The sequence below is a fragment of the Protopterus annectens genome, chromosome 13.part0 (genome assembly GCF_019279795.1).
Source record: "Protopterus annectens isolate FY-2018-M chromosome 13.part0, PAN1.0, whole genome shotgun sequence".
NCBI lineage: Eukaryota > Metazoa > Chordata > Ceratodontiformes > Protopteridae > Protopterus > Protopterus annectens.
In genome coordinates, this window is record NC_056747.1 from 125,164,829 (window position 1) to 125,178,672 (window position 13,844).

The 13,844-nt window shown below is 39.6% G+C and overlaps 1 protein-coding gene across 2 annotated transcripts in view; it reads left to right on the plus strand.

Moving 5' to 3' along the window:
* The window catches only part of CIB3 (calcium and integrin binding family member 3), a 152,437-nt gene that overhangs the window by 115,161 nt on the left and 23,432 nt on the right, over nucleotides 1–13,844 (plus strand). For both annotated transcript variants that reach the window (XM_044090704.1, XM_044090705.1), the window contains exon 4: nucleotides 902–1,049. In XM_044090704.1, coding sequence (XP_043946639.1) covers nucleotides 902–1,049 — 148 coding nt within the window. The remainder of the gene's footprint in view (nucleotides 1–901; nucleotides 1,050–13,844) is intronic.

Here is a 13,844-nt window from a genome sequence, read left to right on the forward strand (position 1 = left end):
CAACAAATGCAAGGAATTGTAGTTGGGACACAACACCCTTGGTGAGAATATCAGCTGGGAGAGTGGTAGTGAAAGCATGAGAGCAGGGAAAGCATTTAAAGGTGCTGATCACACCTGGCTTGAACCACCAAGAGCAGAGCGAGAGGGCATTAGTGGAACCAAACACCCTCAAATGCTGGAATTTATCCTTCCAGGGGGGGTAGATTCCAAAAGCAAAGAGGTAATGTTTACAATATGCAGGGGGATGGTTTGACTATACCTTGATTACTGTCTGTATTACTGACAGTCATACAGAAAAGAGAACATCAGGCTTCTGGAATTCAGAACAAAGCTGCAAGAAAGATGTACCCAGTTTAGGAGAAAAGTACATGACCAGATACTGCAGGAGCTAGACCGCTACTTTGTCCGGGGACCAGAACAGAAAGTGGATACATAAAACTGGTGCACAAGATCATGTCAGGGAGGTGTAAAGTGGACACCTTGAAAAGGAGGGTGGGAGTACAGGTAGCAGATTATAGCAGCTAACTGCTCCATGGAGCTCTGAAAGTACTTATTCACAGAGAGGGTTGTGGTCCCATGGAGTGGTTTATTGGTATGGGTGATGGTGAAGGAATATACAGAAGCATTCCAGAGACAGTTGGGATAGGTGAAGAGCAAGTGGAGAGGAGGTGGAATGCTAAATGCACTTAAAGGGAAGACTAAGTAGCCTTATCATTATGAGCTAATGCATTGCAATGTAAATATAACATTTTATCATTTTAAAAGCAAAGTAAAAACTTCACTTACAACAGTTTGATGCATGCAGCTTGAAACATTATTTTACTGGTTTATGTGTTCTTATTGCAAGAAACAGGATATATATTTAATTCATGTTAAAATGGTGTTTTTATTTTTCACGCAGTGTAATCCCTTTCGCCAAAGAATAGCAGAGGTTTTCTCAGAGGACGGAGAAGGGAACTTGACACTAGATGATTTTTTAGATATGTTCTCTGTCATGAGTGAAATGGCTCCAAGAGACCTCAAAGCTTACTATGCTTTTAAAATTTATGGTGAGTAAAATGCTGAGGAAAGACATGCATTTCAGTCACTGTGTGTTTTTAAAGCATTCTTTACTGCTCTTTTCCTGTGGGCATAGATTACAAAACAATCCATCACTCACTTGCAGTCTAGCTAAAGCCTTTCTGGAAAGGAGATGCGATTATGATTACTGTTTCCAATAACACTTAATTTTCTGTCCATCAGAATATTACATAAAAACAAAAAATTTAATGGCATCGACTACTGCTTTTCCCTTTTAGACTGCCAGTTCCCAGTTAACTGGAAAGGCTGCAGATACTGCTTGATCAATAGCCATTTTACCCCAACCACATTAGAACAGGAATACGCACCATCAAACACCATCATGGTTTTTGACTGTGTTGTGCCATTCAGGATTGTCTACTGTAGTCATTTTTTTTCTAATATCCTTGAAATATTATATCTTTACCATTTACCATAAGTCAAGTACCTTGAGTTTTTAACACGTCCTTTTATTCTCCTGCATTTTTTTTCTAAGACAGTACTTATTGGACTGTGGATTTTTCTGAAGTAATCAATAACTGACTCCTTTTGTCTCTTTTCTTTAATAAAATTGGGTGATGTGAGATTAAGTGCAATCTGAGGCACCCAGATGAGATGAATACAGGGGATTTAGGAAGAGAATGAAGTAAAGATGGTTGATCAATGAGTATTTCTGAGATTTAATTGGCAAGACAGGAGGTTATTCTGAACACATATGACCAACTGATCTCATCTTAGTGCTATATATTTTCTTACTGCTCTGCAAATATGTAGGTATGTACTGTAAGTCATGTGTCTGTGTTAGTGGTACTTGTCTTTGGTGCAGAAGACAGTGGGTTCGATTCCCACACCAAGAAGATGGACTGCTGACAATGCAGTGCAGCATAAGGTGTTGCACCCGAGTGCATTGTCCTTTGGATGAGACATTAAACAAAGGTCCCATCTGCTTGAGTTTGTGGTAGCTTAGGAAGAGATATAAGTGATCCCATGGCACCTATAGAAAGGAGTGGGGGAAGTTCCCGATGAACTGACCATATTTCATCTAATACTATAAATACCACCTCAGGTCTCCCCTGAAAAGAGGTTAGTAGCATAGTGGGACTAACAAAGAGTACATAAATAAATATGTAATAAGGTACATAACAACATGCTTAGCACTACCATCGGCTTATTAACTTCCATAGATACATACTATTATAGAGATTAAGGTAAACTTGTTTCCTCTGTATTCCTTGATCTCTCTAAAGCTTTTGATCTAGTCTCTCTCCAAAATCTCCTCTACCGATTGTCTTCCCTCGGGCTATCACAACCCATAATACTATGGTTTAACAAATACTTAACCGGTAGATACCTGTCTGTTAAACAGCTCTCCACTTTTTTCCCTTCCTTCCTTCCCGTCAATACTAGTGTGCCGCAGGGCTCCATTACTGGCCTTCTCCTCTTTAATATAGTCTCTAACAATTTACAGAAATCCTCTCAGCAAGCTTCCCTTGTACGATATGATTCTAGCCTAATATGCATTTCTGACAAACTAATACATCTTCAGGGAATTTCCTTTCAGGTCACGTCACTGCATAGCACTCAACTTCCTCAACTCTTACTATATAACCGACTTACTACGGCCCATAAAATTCTTAACCAACCTGAGAATACCCCTGCTCTTCAAATTCTCCTACATCTCTACTCCACTAATTGTGTCCTTCTATCTAGAAATAAATCACTAATAAAGGAAACAAAGTCCAACAATGCTGCAGGAGACTCTTCTCAAACTGTATACTTACAATCTGGAATATATTGCCTACAGATTTAATATCTACTACTAACTTACCTCAGTTTAAAAAAAAAGACTTAAAACTCACTTCTCCAAAACAAAGTTATACTCTTGCACCAGTTCTGGTTAGTTTCTGTTTTCTTAGTTTTCCAACTCTGGAAATGAAGTACAAATATTTGTAAGGATATACCCAACACCATCTAATGATTTGTAGCTATGAATATGTTAACATGCCCTTTTTTACTGTGTAGATTTTCTTAATATAGTGTTTATTTACATTTTCTCTGAGATCTATGTGGAACATGTTATACATGAAAAAGTGCATAATACTTTTACTTTATGTTATTCTATGTTATTTGTATTACTATGATACATTTATCTGTGTTATATGTAATCTTATTTATGTATATGTCAACATTTCTTCTGTTTTATGGTGGAGCTTTTCTCCTCAGGCCTCTGCTGAAAAAGGACTTGTGTCCAGTCAGACTTTCCTGATAAACAAATGGAAAATAAATAAATAAATAAATAAATAAATTATTCAAGAAGCCTTTAACTCTGTTGAAAGTTCACTACAGGATAATTACCTGCTACTAAATCCCCAAAAAACTAAATTTCTTCTCTTTTTTTCCAAAATCCCATTTCCATGGGAAAAAAAAAACTACTTTAAAATTTCTTCCTTAAATAATACCACTACTGAAGTTACCTCCCATACAAAACTAGTTGGCATGATAATTGACGACAATCTTAAATTTGATTCACAGATCTACAACAGCATCAGCAAAACTCATCAAAACCTAGGCGCCCTACACACAGTAAAGAAATTCCTTAAAGACTCTGCCAAGGTAAGTCAGGCTATCACTTATGTCTAACCCCCCTCTCCTATATGGAGGCACTATCATGACCAACCTACAAGCCTCACTTAGTTCTAAACTTGAACACTGCTATAACAAAGCTGCCAGATTCAAAACCTTACCAGACCCAGCTTTTCAGCACTAAAAACACTTTAACTGGCTTGAGCTTCCTCACCACCTATCTTATAATCAGCTCACCTTAACCCATAAAATCATCCATACGCCTTCTGCTTGCCCAGCAATTAGACCCCCCCACTCCAATACTATCTTCCAATTTGTCCCCTTCAGTCAAATATAAACTGCTTACCACCTACAAATCACAAAGGGCTGCTGGGGTCAGTCTGTATTCCAACAGTGTAGCTAGAACTTGAAATAAAACCAATCAGGTCTATCACACACCTTCATGTTTTTAAACCATTGCTAAGAGAATTCCTCTCTGCCTCCTGGCTTTTCCCCTGTGTCTCACTGGGGACATAACTCTCTAACATCCTGCATCATCTTTCTAATACTTCCCTTTGAAGTATTAATCACTTAACCTGCTTATCCCCTTCTAATACCGCACTTTATTATGCTTCTTAAACTACTATACCTACTTCTAATTAGTGCAACCAAATTACTATTCCATCATTACTTCAGTGCTAACACTCAAACTTGCTTATCTCCTCTAATCCTGTATCCTAAATTCACTCCCATGCACACAGCACATTGGGCAACAAGCGCCCTTCAGCACTCGTCTCCGTAGCAGGTATGGGTTTTCTGGATTGGGTTGCTAGCTCAAGGCCCAACTCTCCTCAGAGGGTGCACCACACAGTCCCACAGGTACAGACACACCTAGGGCCAATTTAGATTGTCCAATCCATCTTCTCCATGTGTTTCTAATGTAGAAGGAAAGCAGACCACCAGGAGGAAAAACCACACAAACACAGGGAGGAAATGCAGACTACACACAGAATGCACCCCAGACGAGAATTGAACCGGAGAACCTCTTGCTGTGAGGCGACAACACTAACCGCTACACCACTGTGCCGTCCTATCTCCTCTAATACCCTCACTCTATTGTATTTCTTAAATCACTCCTACCTACATACTTCTAATTAGCACAACCAAATTACTATTCCATCACTACTTCTATGTTAACACTCAAAACTTTATCTTCTGTAATACCCTCACTCTATTGTATTTCTTAAATCATTCCTTCCTCTCTTATACACCACTCTGTTATCTGTAAAGTGTCAGTACAAGGCCTGTAAATTTAATGTTTGTGAACATCAATACAATTGTATTATACTATTATGTTGTGTATTTGCTGAAATCTCATAAAATGTGTTATTGTAAATATTGATTGTATTAAATATGATACATTGGAGCTTTACTCTCCAGGCTTCCACTGAAAAAGGGCACTTATGTCCAGTCAGACTTCCCAGTAAACAAATGTCAATCAATTAATCAATCAATCAATCAATAAATAAATAAATAAATAAAGCAGTGCAGGAAATAATGGTAGATAAGAAGTACAGGGAAAGCACACAGTTGACTCAAGATATTTTTATCAGCAATCAGACAGCACCTGTGAGTGCTTGCAGCTTCTCCTAGGCTAGGAATGCTCAATAAGGAGTAGGCAAACAACCAATGGGGACCAGCTCTGGTGGCTGGCAATCTCCAATGGGAATCAGCTCTGGTGGCTGGCAATCTCCAATGGGAATCAGCTCTGGTGGCTGGCAACCTATCATGATAGAGAGAAAAGCAGCTTATTAAGTGAGAAGGATTCAAGTTACAGCCTATCACTGGTGAGGGAAAACAGTAACTAATCAGGCTATAAAGCAAATAGAATCAGTACTAGACATCAGGGATATAAATATACCATTTGAGAGCTGTCTCCATCAAAAGCAGAAGCAATCATAGCAGGAAGGAGATTCAGAGGAGCAGTGCAGGGAATGAACAGACAGTGGATCTGTGGTCAGCAGCAGTGAATTATCAGAACCTAAACAGTGGTTAAGTGGTAATTTACGACTAGTGAGGAATTGCTCCCCAAGCGGAATGTAGAATAAGGAACAGGTATTCAACCAGTTTTGGAGCGCCCTAATTTTGGTAAGCATTTCAATAAAGGGGACAAACTAGCTGATCAGGCAAGAAGGCTACTAATAAAAGCATGTCAATAAAGAGGGCGAATACTGATAATCACACCAGAGGGCTTATAATGGTATCAATTGATTTCAGGGACATAAAGTGACCACTGAAATATACTTCTGTCATAGAGACAGCTTCAGTCATCATCAAGGAGCAGGGCAGGGACAATGCAGAGGGGGTCATTCTCTGTAGTCAGCAACTTATCAGCATGCAAACTGCTGCAGAGTGGGCCATTCTCTATAGTCAGCAACACTTATCAGCATGTAAACTGCTTGTTGCCAGAAGAAAATAAGCTGAGCTGAGAGAGGGACTGTTAAACAGTGAAAGGGAAGTGATAGCTAGAGAGAAAGAAGTTCCAGGAGATTAGTCAGAGGGATCTGTAAGTGGGGATATAATCTTATGATTAAAAAATGCAAACTCTTTGAAGTTTAAAATGTCATGGCCACGTTCACATCCTGGTATCACAAACAAAATGCATACAGAATTGTGTTGGTACAAGATCCCCTATCCTTATCCCCTGACTATGAAGCTTTATCTCTTGTATCCATTGCATATTTTGTTTTAACTACAGACCATAGCTCCACCTAGAAAAGAGAAGTCTCCATTCTTAGTAGCACAGATGCCTGTATGGTCCTTGCTGCCTATGACTTTGTGTTCTTACAACCAAATGAGCCCTGTAAGTGGTACAGGTAGGACAGCAGAAGGGGAAGAATGATGACAGATGCAAGAAGCAGCACCTGAAGAAGAGGACAGGAGACTCGAAGAGAGGGCGAATGGTAAGATACGTTTACTATGTGTGGAGTATCAGTATAATGGGAGGGGCTAGGGAATGCATTAGAATATCAGTAGAATGGGAGGGGCTAGGGAATGCATTAGAGTATCAGTATAATGGGAGGGGCTAGGGAATGCATTAGAGTATCAGTAGAATGGGAAGGGCTAGGGAATGCATTAGAGTATCAGTATAATGGGAGGGGCTAGGGAATGCATTAGAGTATCAGTAGAATGGGAGGGGCTAGGGAATGCATTAGAGTATCAGTAGAATGGGAGGGGTTAGGGAATGCATTAGAGTATCAGTAGAATGGGAGGGGCTAGGGAATGCATTAGAGTATCAGTAGAATGGGAGGGGTTAGGGAATGCATTAGAGTATCAGTAGAATGGGAGGGGTTAGGGAATGCATTAGAGTATCAGTAGAATGGGAGGGGCTAGGGAATGCATTAGAGTCTAAGGACATTACTGAGTGATGTGTGAAGGCTCAGATTGTTAGTGGAAGAAATCTGGGAAGTGCCCAGCAATATGAAAAGGGAGAAATGCAGCGCAGATGAGGATAATAGGGGAAATAGATGAAAGGAAGCAGAGCAAACAGGAAATGATATAGAAGAGAGGTAGGCAAGATCCAGGAACTCATGGGCAAAGGTGGCAATAGGGGCAAAAATTTCCAAAGTAGTCAAGAGAAGTGGGCTTTGAGAAGGAGGCAAAGACAGTGATGAAGTCAGACAGAGTAATAGCTGGTTCAGCTAGAGCCCTGTGCCGGTCCCACAAACTTGCATCCACTCAGTAAGTGCAAAAAAAGTCAATTATTCACATCTTACGGTAAATCTGCCAATCATGCTCCACCAAATACACCTCCCACCACCACTTTGCAAAAAAAAAAAATTTTGAACTTAAGTGATTTACTGTACCGGCATTTCAGTACAGAAAAATACTGCAGCAGGGCAGAGCTCTTGACCTGCACCCCTGAACACTTTGCTCCCAGGGCAGTTACCCACTTTGCTATGCTACTGAATTCAGAAGGCGTGATAAAGGTGGGCCCCAAAGGAAACCTGATTACAGATGGTGCGGCAGAAGAAGAAAAGAAAGGTAGTTTAACTGCAGGACTCTGATACATGTAACAGGAAAGAAGGAGAAGAGACTGAAATTTCAGAAGATTTTGGATAGTAGAGAAGAGGTACTAGGCTAGGTCAGATTTAGCTGGAAGGGAAGACTGGATAACTCCAGTAAATGGAACAGGACTATCTGCAGGAGTTAGGCAGGCATATGCAGCACAAGAACAGTAGAAAGGGTCAGCACTGGAAGCGTAACAGAAAGAAGGGCAAGCCCAAGCACTCTGGCAGGAGGAATGGATGGTACTTTGGTACTTTTGGAGGAATCATTTAGTTGATTAGGAGACTGTACGAAAGGAGTCTAGCATCATATAAGATGGTCCCTGAGTTGATTCCAGATAGACAAGTCTCAGTAGTGACCAAGGACATACATAATGGTCCATGTAAGCATAAATAATATGGTGAGGAAAATATAAACTAAATTATCAAGATGGCAAATGAGTTAGCTGAGTGAAACAGGAGAATGGAGAGTGCATTACGGTTTTTGTAAGCATTATAAATGCTTAAAACCAGGAGGGTTAGGAAGATTAGGATAGACTGTCTCACATTGTGGCTGAGGGACTATGAGGGAGCACCAACACAGCATAACAAATGACAAGGAGGAGGTGAGCCAGAGGTTCTATACCAGGATATTCTCCAAATGAGACATTAAGGGACAATAGTGCTAAATGTTTTGTTGGAAAGGCACACCAAGATACTGCTGCCTATAAAATAATGAGGAGAAAGATGGCAAAGTATTAAAAGACAGGAAGAAAAGGATAATAATGACAGCTGTAGGAAGAAAGAAAGAGAAATTATAGCAGTAGAAGAAGGAAGAGAAAACACGAAGGAGTACAGCACTGATGGACAGTTGTGGTAAGCAGTGCTTCCAAAACAAAGGCACTGTAAGTACTTTCTAAAACAGAAAAAAACAGACATAGAAGGAATAATGAGCCACAAATAAATGAAAAGAGACAAAACATCTTTATTCTACGATACAAGACACTCAGGAAAGAGAATAAACAGCAAAAATCTAACAGGAGATAAACTGAGATATCTGAGGTATTCAAAAGAGAAGGGACGTTACCTCTACAAGGAGACCAGTCACCTGTTTAGTCCAACTGGGTTCTGAGCTGGGGCATTTGCTGTTTGGCATCTACATCTCTGAATTAAGAGACAGTACCAAATGGTTCTGGCTGTCTAAGCTTGCAGATGACTGCAAACTATGAGCAGTTATTGAAACCCCAAATGATTTAACCATCCGGCAGGAAGGTTTCTCCCAAATAAATCACTACTGTCAAAAACATGGACTGAAACTAGACACCAAAAAATGTATCCTTTAGGAAGCCATCTATCTTGGGGAACTACCACACTGGCTATATGCCTGTATTAGTTGACCCAGTTGTTTGGGATTTGGAAACTTAGGTGGACAGCGATGTAACTGTCAACTAATGTGTCCTCTCTTGTAAGAAAGTCCTTCTATACTAGACAGCTTATAAACAAAGGGAATTTGTCTAAATCTATGGATGTCACTGTCCCCTTTTACTCAGCCCTCATTAGGCCCTCATTAGGCCAATCATTTAGTATAATGTCTAGTTTGGCATGTATCACTTCAGACATATGCAACAGCTGGAATGTCCACAGAGATATCTTACTAAAAGGATACAAGGCCTAAACAATATGTCCTATATGAACTCAGTCAAAGCCCTGTCACTATACTCTTGATTGTTAAGAGGTAACTCGTATCTGGAATACAAGACATCCTCCAACCCAGTACTGATGGATCCACTGACATCAACAAGTCAAATGGCATCAGAAATGCTCAATCTAGGGATATAAACCTCTTCTGCAACATTAACATAATGGTTTGAAAGGACAGTTTTATCTCACAGAGGATACTGCTGCTGTTGAACAGACTCCATCCACATAAAACAAAGTTCATCCCTGTCCATTTTCAAATGCAATAGATCTATGGATGGTAAACAGAACATTTACCCCAGGACTCCCCCCTGTAGTACTAATGGACAAAGGCAGCTCCTAAATGCTTTATCCCATACATGGGTCCTGACAAATTATCTATAGTGTGATCCCAGTTATTCTCATTAAGGGTAACAGTTATTCTCATTGGGGTAATATATAATTACTGGCCATAGGCTGGGTAAGGCCAGTCTAATACCAAATGGGATAGGCTAATTCAAGCAACAAAAGGGAAATTGGCTAGGCTTAAAATGGCTAGCTGAATACTTACTTGTGAACCTATATTTGAGACTAGTGGGATAATCAGGACAATTGAAAGCTTCTTGGCTCAGAGACCATTGAGGTGGCAGAGGAAGTGGGGTCTAGAAGAGTACGGAGAACTTCAGAACAAAAATATGGAATGTTGAGAAAGTAGTGGGTTGGTGAGTCAGGCAAGCCAGAGTGAGCCTGGAGAGAAGGAGGCAGGGGGCAGCATGAAAACAGGGTCCCACATAAGGTGACAGGAGAAAGTGGGAGCTGTAGCTAGAAGAGACAGCAAGGAAAAAGAAGCCACACTGTTGTGGACCAGGTAGCAGTGATAAGTGGTGATGGGAAGGTAGAGCTTGAGGTAACCAAGCAGTAATCAGTACCACAAGGGGAACAAGAGGGAAGTGGCAGAGAGCTGGGACGATTACAAGGTGAAACGGACATTCGAGGGAGCTACTACGGAGAGTACAGGAAGGACAGAAAGTGAATCAGGTGCAATGGGTGGGGGGATGAATGCAGGCAATGAGGAGGGCTGGGACAGTGGAAAGGGGGGTAAGCATGCAAATAGGACGTGTGCAGAGGCATAGGGCAGGAAGTGAGTGAGTGGGATCAGGTCCATTGTGGGCACAAAGAAGAGGATTTTGTTGATTGAATATTCAGCTACCAAGCAAAGTATAAGTTTTGCCCAGGAAATGAAGAAAGACTAGAACACAGTAAAAGTGTTTCTAAGTGTTAAACTTAATATGATGTTGGAGATAGGAGTCCACCTTGGCCAACATGTGTAGTGGATCGCACATAGTGCAAAGAGGTACCAGTGAACCATCACAGCACACAACTGAGATGGTGGCAAATAGGGTCATGAGGTGACAGAAAAATGTCAGAACAGAGGTTTGGTAGAAATGTATTTTATAAGTTTTACTGGTGCCAGACACCATCATGCTAATAAAAGAGAGAGTGTTACGGAGTAGAATAACTGGCTGTGATAGTGGACAAAGAACTGGGAATGGTAGTAAGATGGATAAGTCCTCACAGAGAGGTCATCTTTTTCCTAGGGACAGGCTAAGTCATATCTCAAAAGGGACAGTCATGCTTACAGATAACCTGCAAAAGTCCATTTTAATGACTGTTACCTTTAAAATAATAAGGAAGCAGAGAGAGGTCTCAAAAGCAAACATTTTATAAGACAAACTTTGTGGCTATTAGCACAGAATTGAAGGCATGGAAATGGTGGGTTGATATGGAGGGTGGAAGATTGTGGGGAAATTTTTTTTTACAAATTTATTGATGATGCGATTGCTGGGATTGTGCCTACGGGCCATAATACCAGACAGGGAAGTCAGTTTCCTCTGTGATGGTCAAGGAAACTGACTAAAGTAAGAAATAAAAAAAATTCCTTTGATAATTAGTGAAGGTGTTTCCCAGTGTAAATGATAATATAAACTGATAAAAAGCAGTTTCAGTAGGGAAATGTATTGGTCCAGGAAGAATGATGAAGTAAAACTTGCTGAGCGTACTTAAACTAATTGTAAAGTACTGTTTAAACACCTGAAGCATCACATAAACATCAAATGTATCTATTAAAATGGATGAGTTAACAACCGCAGATGATGATAAACTAGCAAATATTTTTCTCAAAACTTTTCTGTCAGTGCTTTGCATACATCTGATTATAAAGACATCGTAAAACATAGTAATTATGTTTTGTCCAGAAATATCTAAACATAGTATTTCCGATGTACTAAAGAAAGTAAAAATTAATTTTGTTGTATTGATGAATTAAATGGTTTCTTTATAAGTAGCTTAGCTGAAGATTTGTTTCCCTGCCTATATTTCCTTTAGCAGAACTCTCTTAAAGCTGGATGTGTCCCTGCAGTACTGAATGATGCGATCGACCTTCCAGTACCAAAGTGCATCAATCCCTCTGCCAAAGAAGCTTATAGACCAATATGTCTGACATATATCTCGCTGAAATGCTTTGAAAAACTTACATGTCAGATCTTACCAGTTACGGCTAGGACAGGCTGGACATATTTTAATATGGATTTATGGAAGAATATTCCTGACTTACTAATTTGGTTTGCTTCAATTTCAACATAATAATTGTATTAGATACTGGATTATAAACAGATGTAATTTATTTAGCATTTTGTATGGTACCTTATATGGAAATTATTAGAACAATAAGGTCCCTTGGCTATTAATTTGTACATTACTAACTACCACGATTTGGTTAAATGGAAGGAGCTGTAATATGCATGTTCATGATAAATTATCTGATAAAGTAGATGTTCTCCTGGGGGTACAAGAGGAATCCCTTCTGGGACCGTTATTGTTCAATGTGTAAATTTAAAATTTTACTACCAATCAAAATGTGTAAGCCAGCAAGTTTGTGGACAAAACAAAGTTCGGACCCACTGTCACCAATATTAAAATGATGAGAAAATGCTACAAGAATATGTAGGCAATCCTGTATGAGTGGTCATCTTTCAACGATATGGATTTTAATGCAACAAAATGCAGGGTTCTGCATTTTGGAAGAAAGAATCGGAACTATCCATAAGCTTGTGGTGATGATCATATTTTAATTAGACAATAGATTTACAGACTTGAGGAATATTTATTAACAGTGACTTAAGTTTCCATGCCCATTTCAGAAGAATGATTAGAAAAGTGTATGTAAATATTAAAAAAAATATGCTAAGATGTGTGTGTAGAGATGCATCTGTTTTGGTTCCAATATACAAGGCAGCAGTTCTACCTTTTATACAACATTATGCTAAATGTCATATTTATAATGAGTCACAAACATGAGAGATTTCAGAGGTTGCATAACAGGCAGATTACCAGGATTACTAAAGGGAAACACTTGCATTACAGAAATCTATAGCATTTGTGGGCAATAACAGGTCTAATTGCCTCTCATTTATTGTCAAAATGAGGGAAAAAGTTAAACATTTAACTTCTCCTGTATCAGTTTCTCTGCACAGGAGTAATTTAGTGGGTTTGGCTCAGGATCCTGTATAGGCTATTGACCCTTCTTATCGGGTGATTTTTGGTGAAAGAAAAAAGGATTCCTCTTTCTGAAGAGATACAAAATGTTGACTCTGTAGGAGAATGTGAAGAAACAGATGCAGTTTTTTTCAGCTCAGCTTTCTGATTCAGCCTCTGAGGTGAGTATGGTATCTGAATCTTCCTGTGAAGGATTCACTTTCTATGAAACTATTTCCAGAATCTGCCAGTGTTTTCAGTGGGAGAACACTGAGGTTTCTCAATTTACTGAGAATATAGTATGATCTTTACAACTGGAATTCCCAGAACCTACACCCATCCCCTCAGTGTTTCCAGCACTGGAGTATGTGTTTGCTGCAACCTGTGGTTTTCCTGACAGCCAGACTGCTACCCCTAAGAAATAAGACAGAACGTACAAACTTCTTTAGTCTTTCAGATTTCTATACAATCATCCCAGACATAACCCAGCAGCTATAGCTTTAGTCATTCCTGCTACCAAGCACTTTCTTCCATTCTGTTCTACACCACATGCTGTCTCAGGGGTAACAGAAGCAGTTCCTCTTTCCCAGATGGATAAAGATTTTATTCAAGAATGTTTTTAGTGCCAAAGAAAGAAAATTCCTGTAGACTAGTTCTGGATCTTTCTTTCCTGAATGAGTTTGTGGTGATGCCCAAGCTCAAAATGCTTTCATGTCACAGCCTGTTACCCCCTCCTTCCTCGATTGAGTATTTCTGGATCCTTTGATTAAAAAGATGCATATCATCACATTCCTATTCATCCGGATTTCAGGCATTTCTTAACATTTTTGTGTGTATGGATCACATTATCAGTTCTCTGCCTTACCCTCTGGGATATCGACTGGTCCAACAGAGTTCACAAAATGCCTAGCTTCTGTCATAGCTCAATGCATGCTACAGAGTATCCATGTTTCTCCATATTTATAT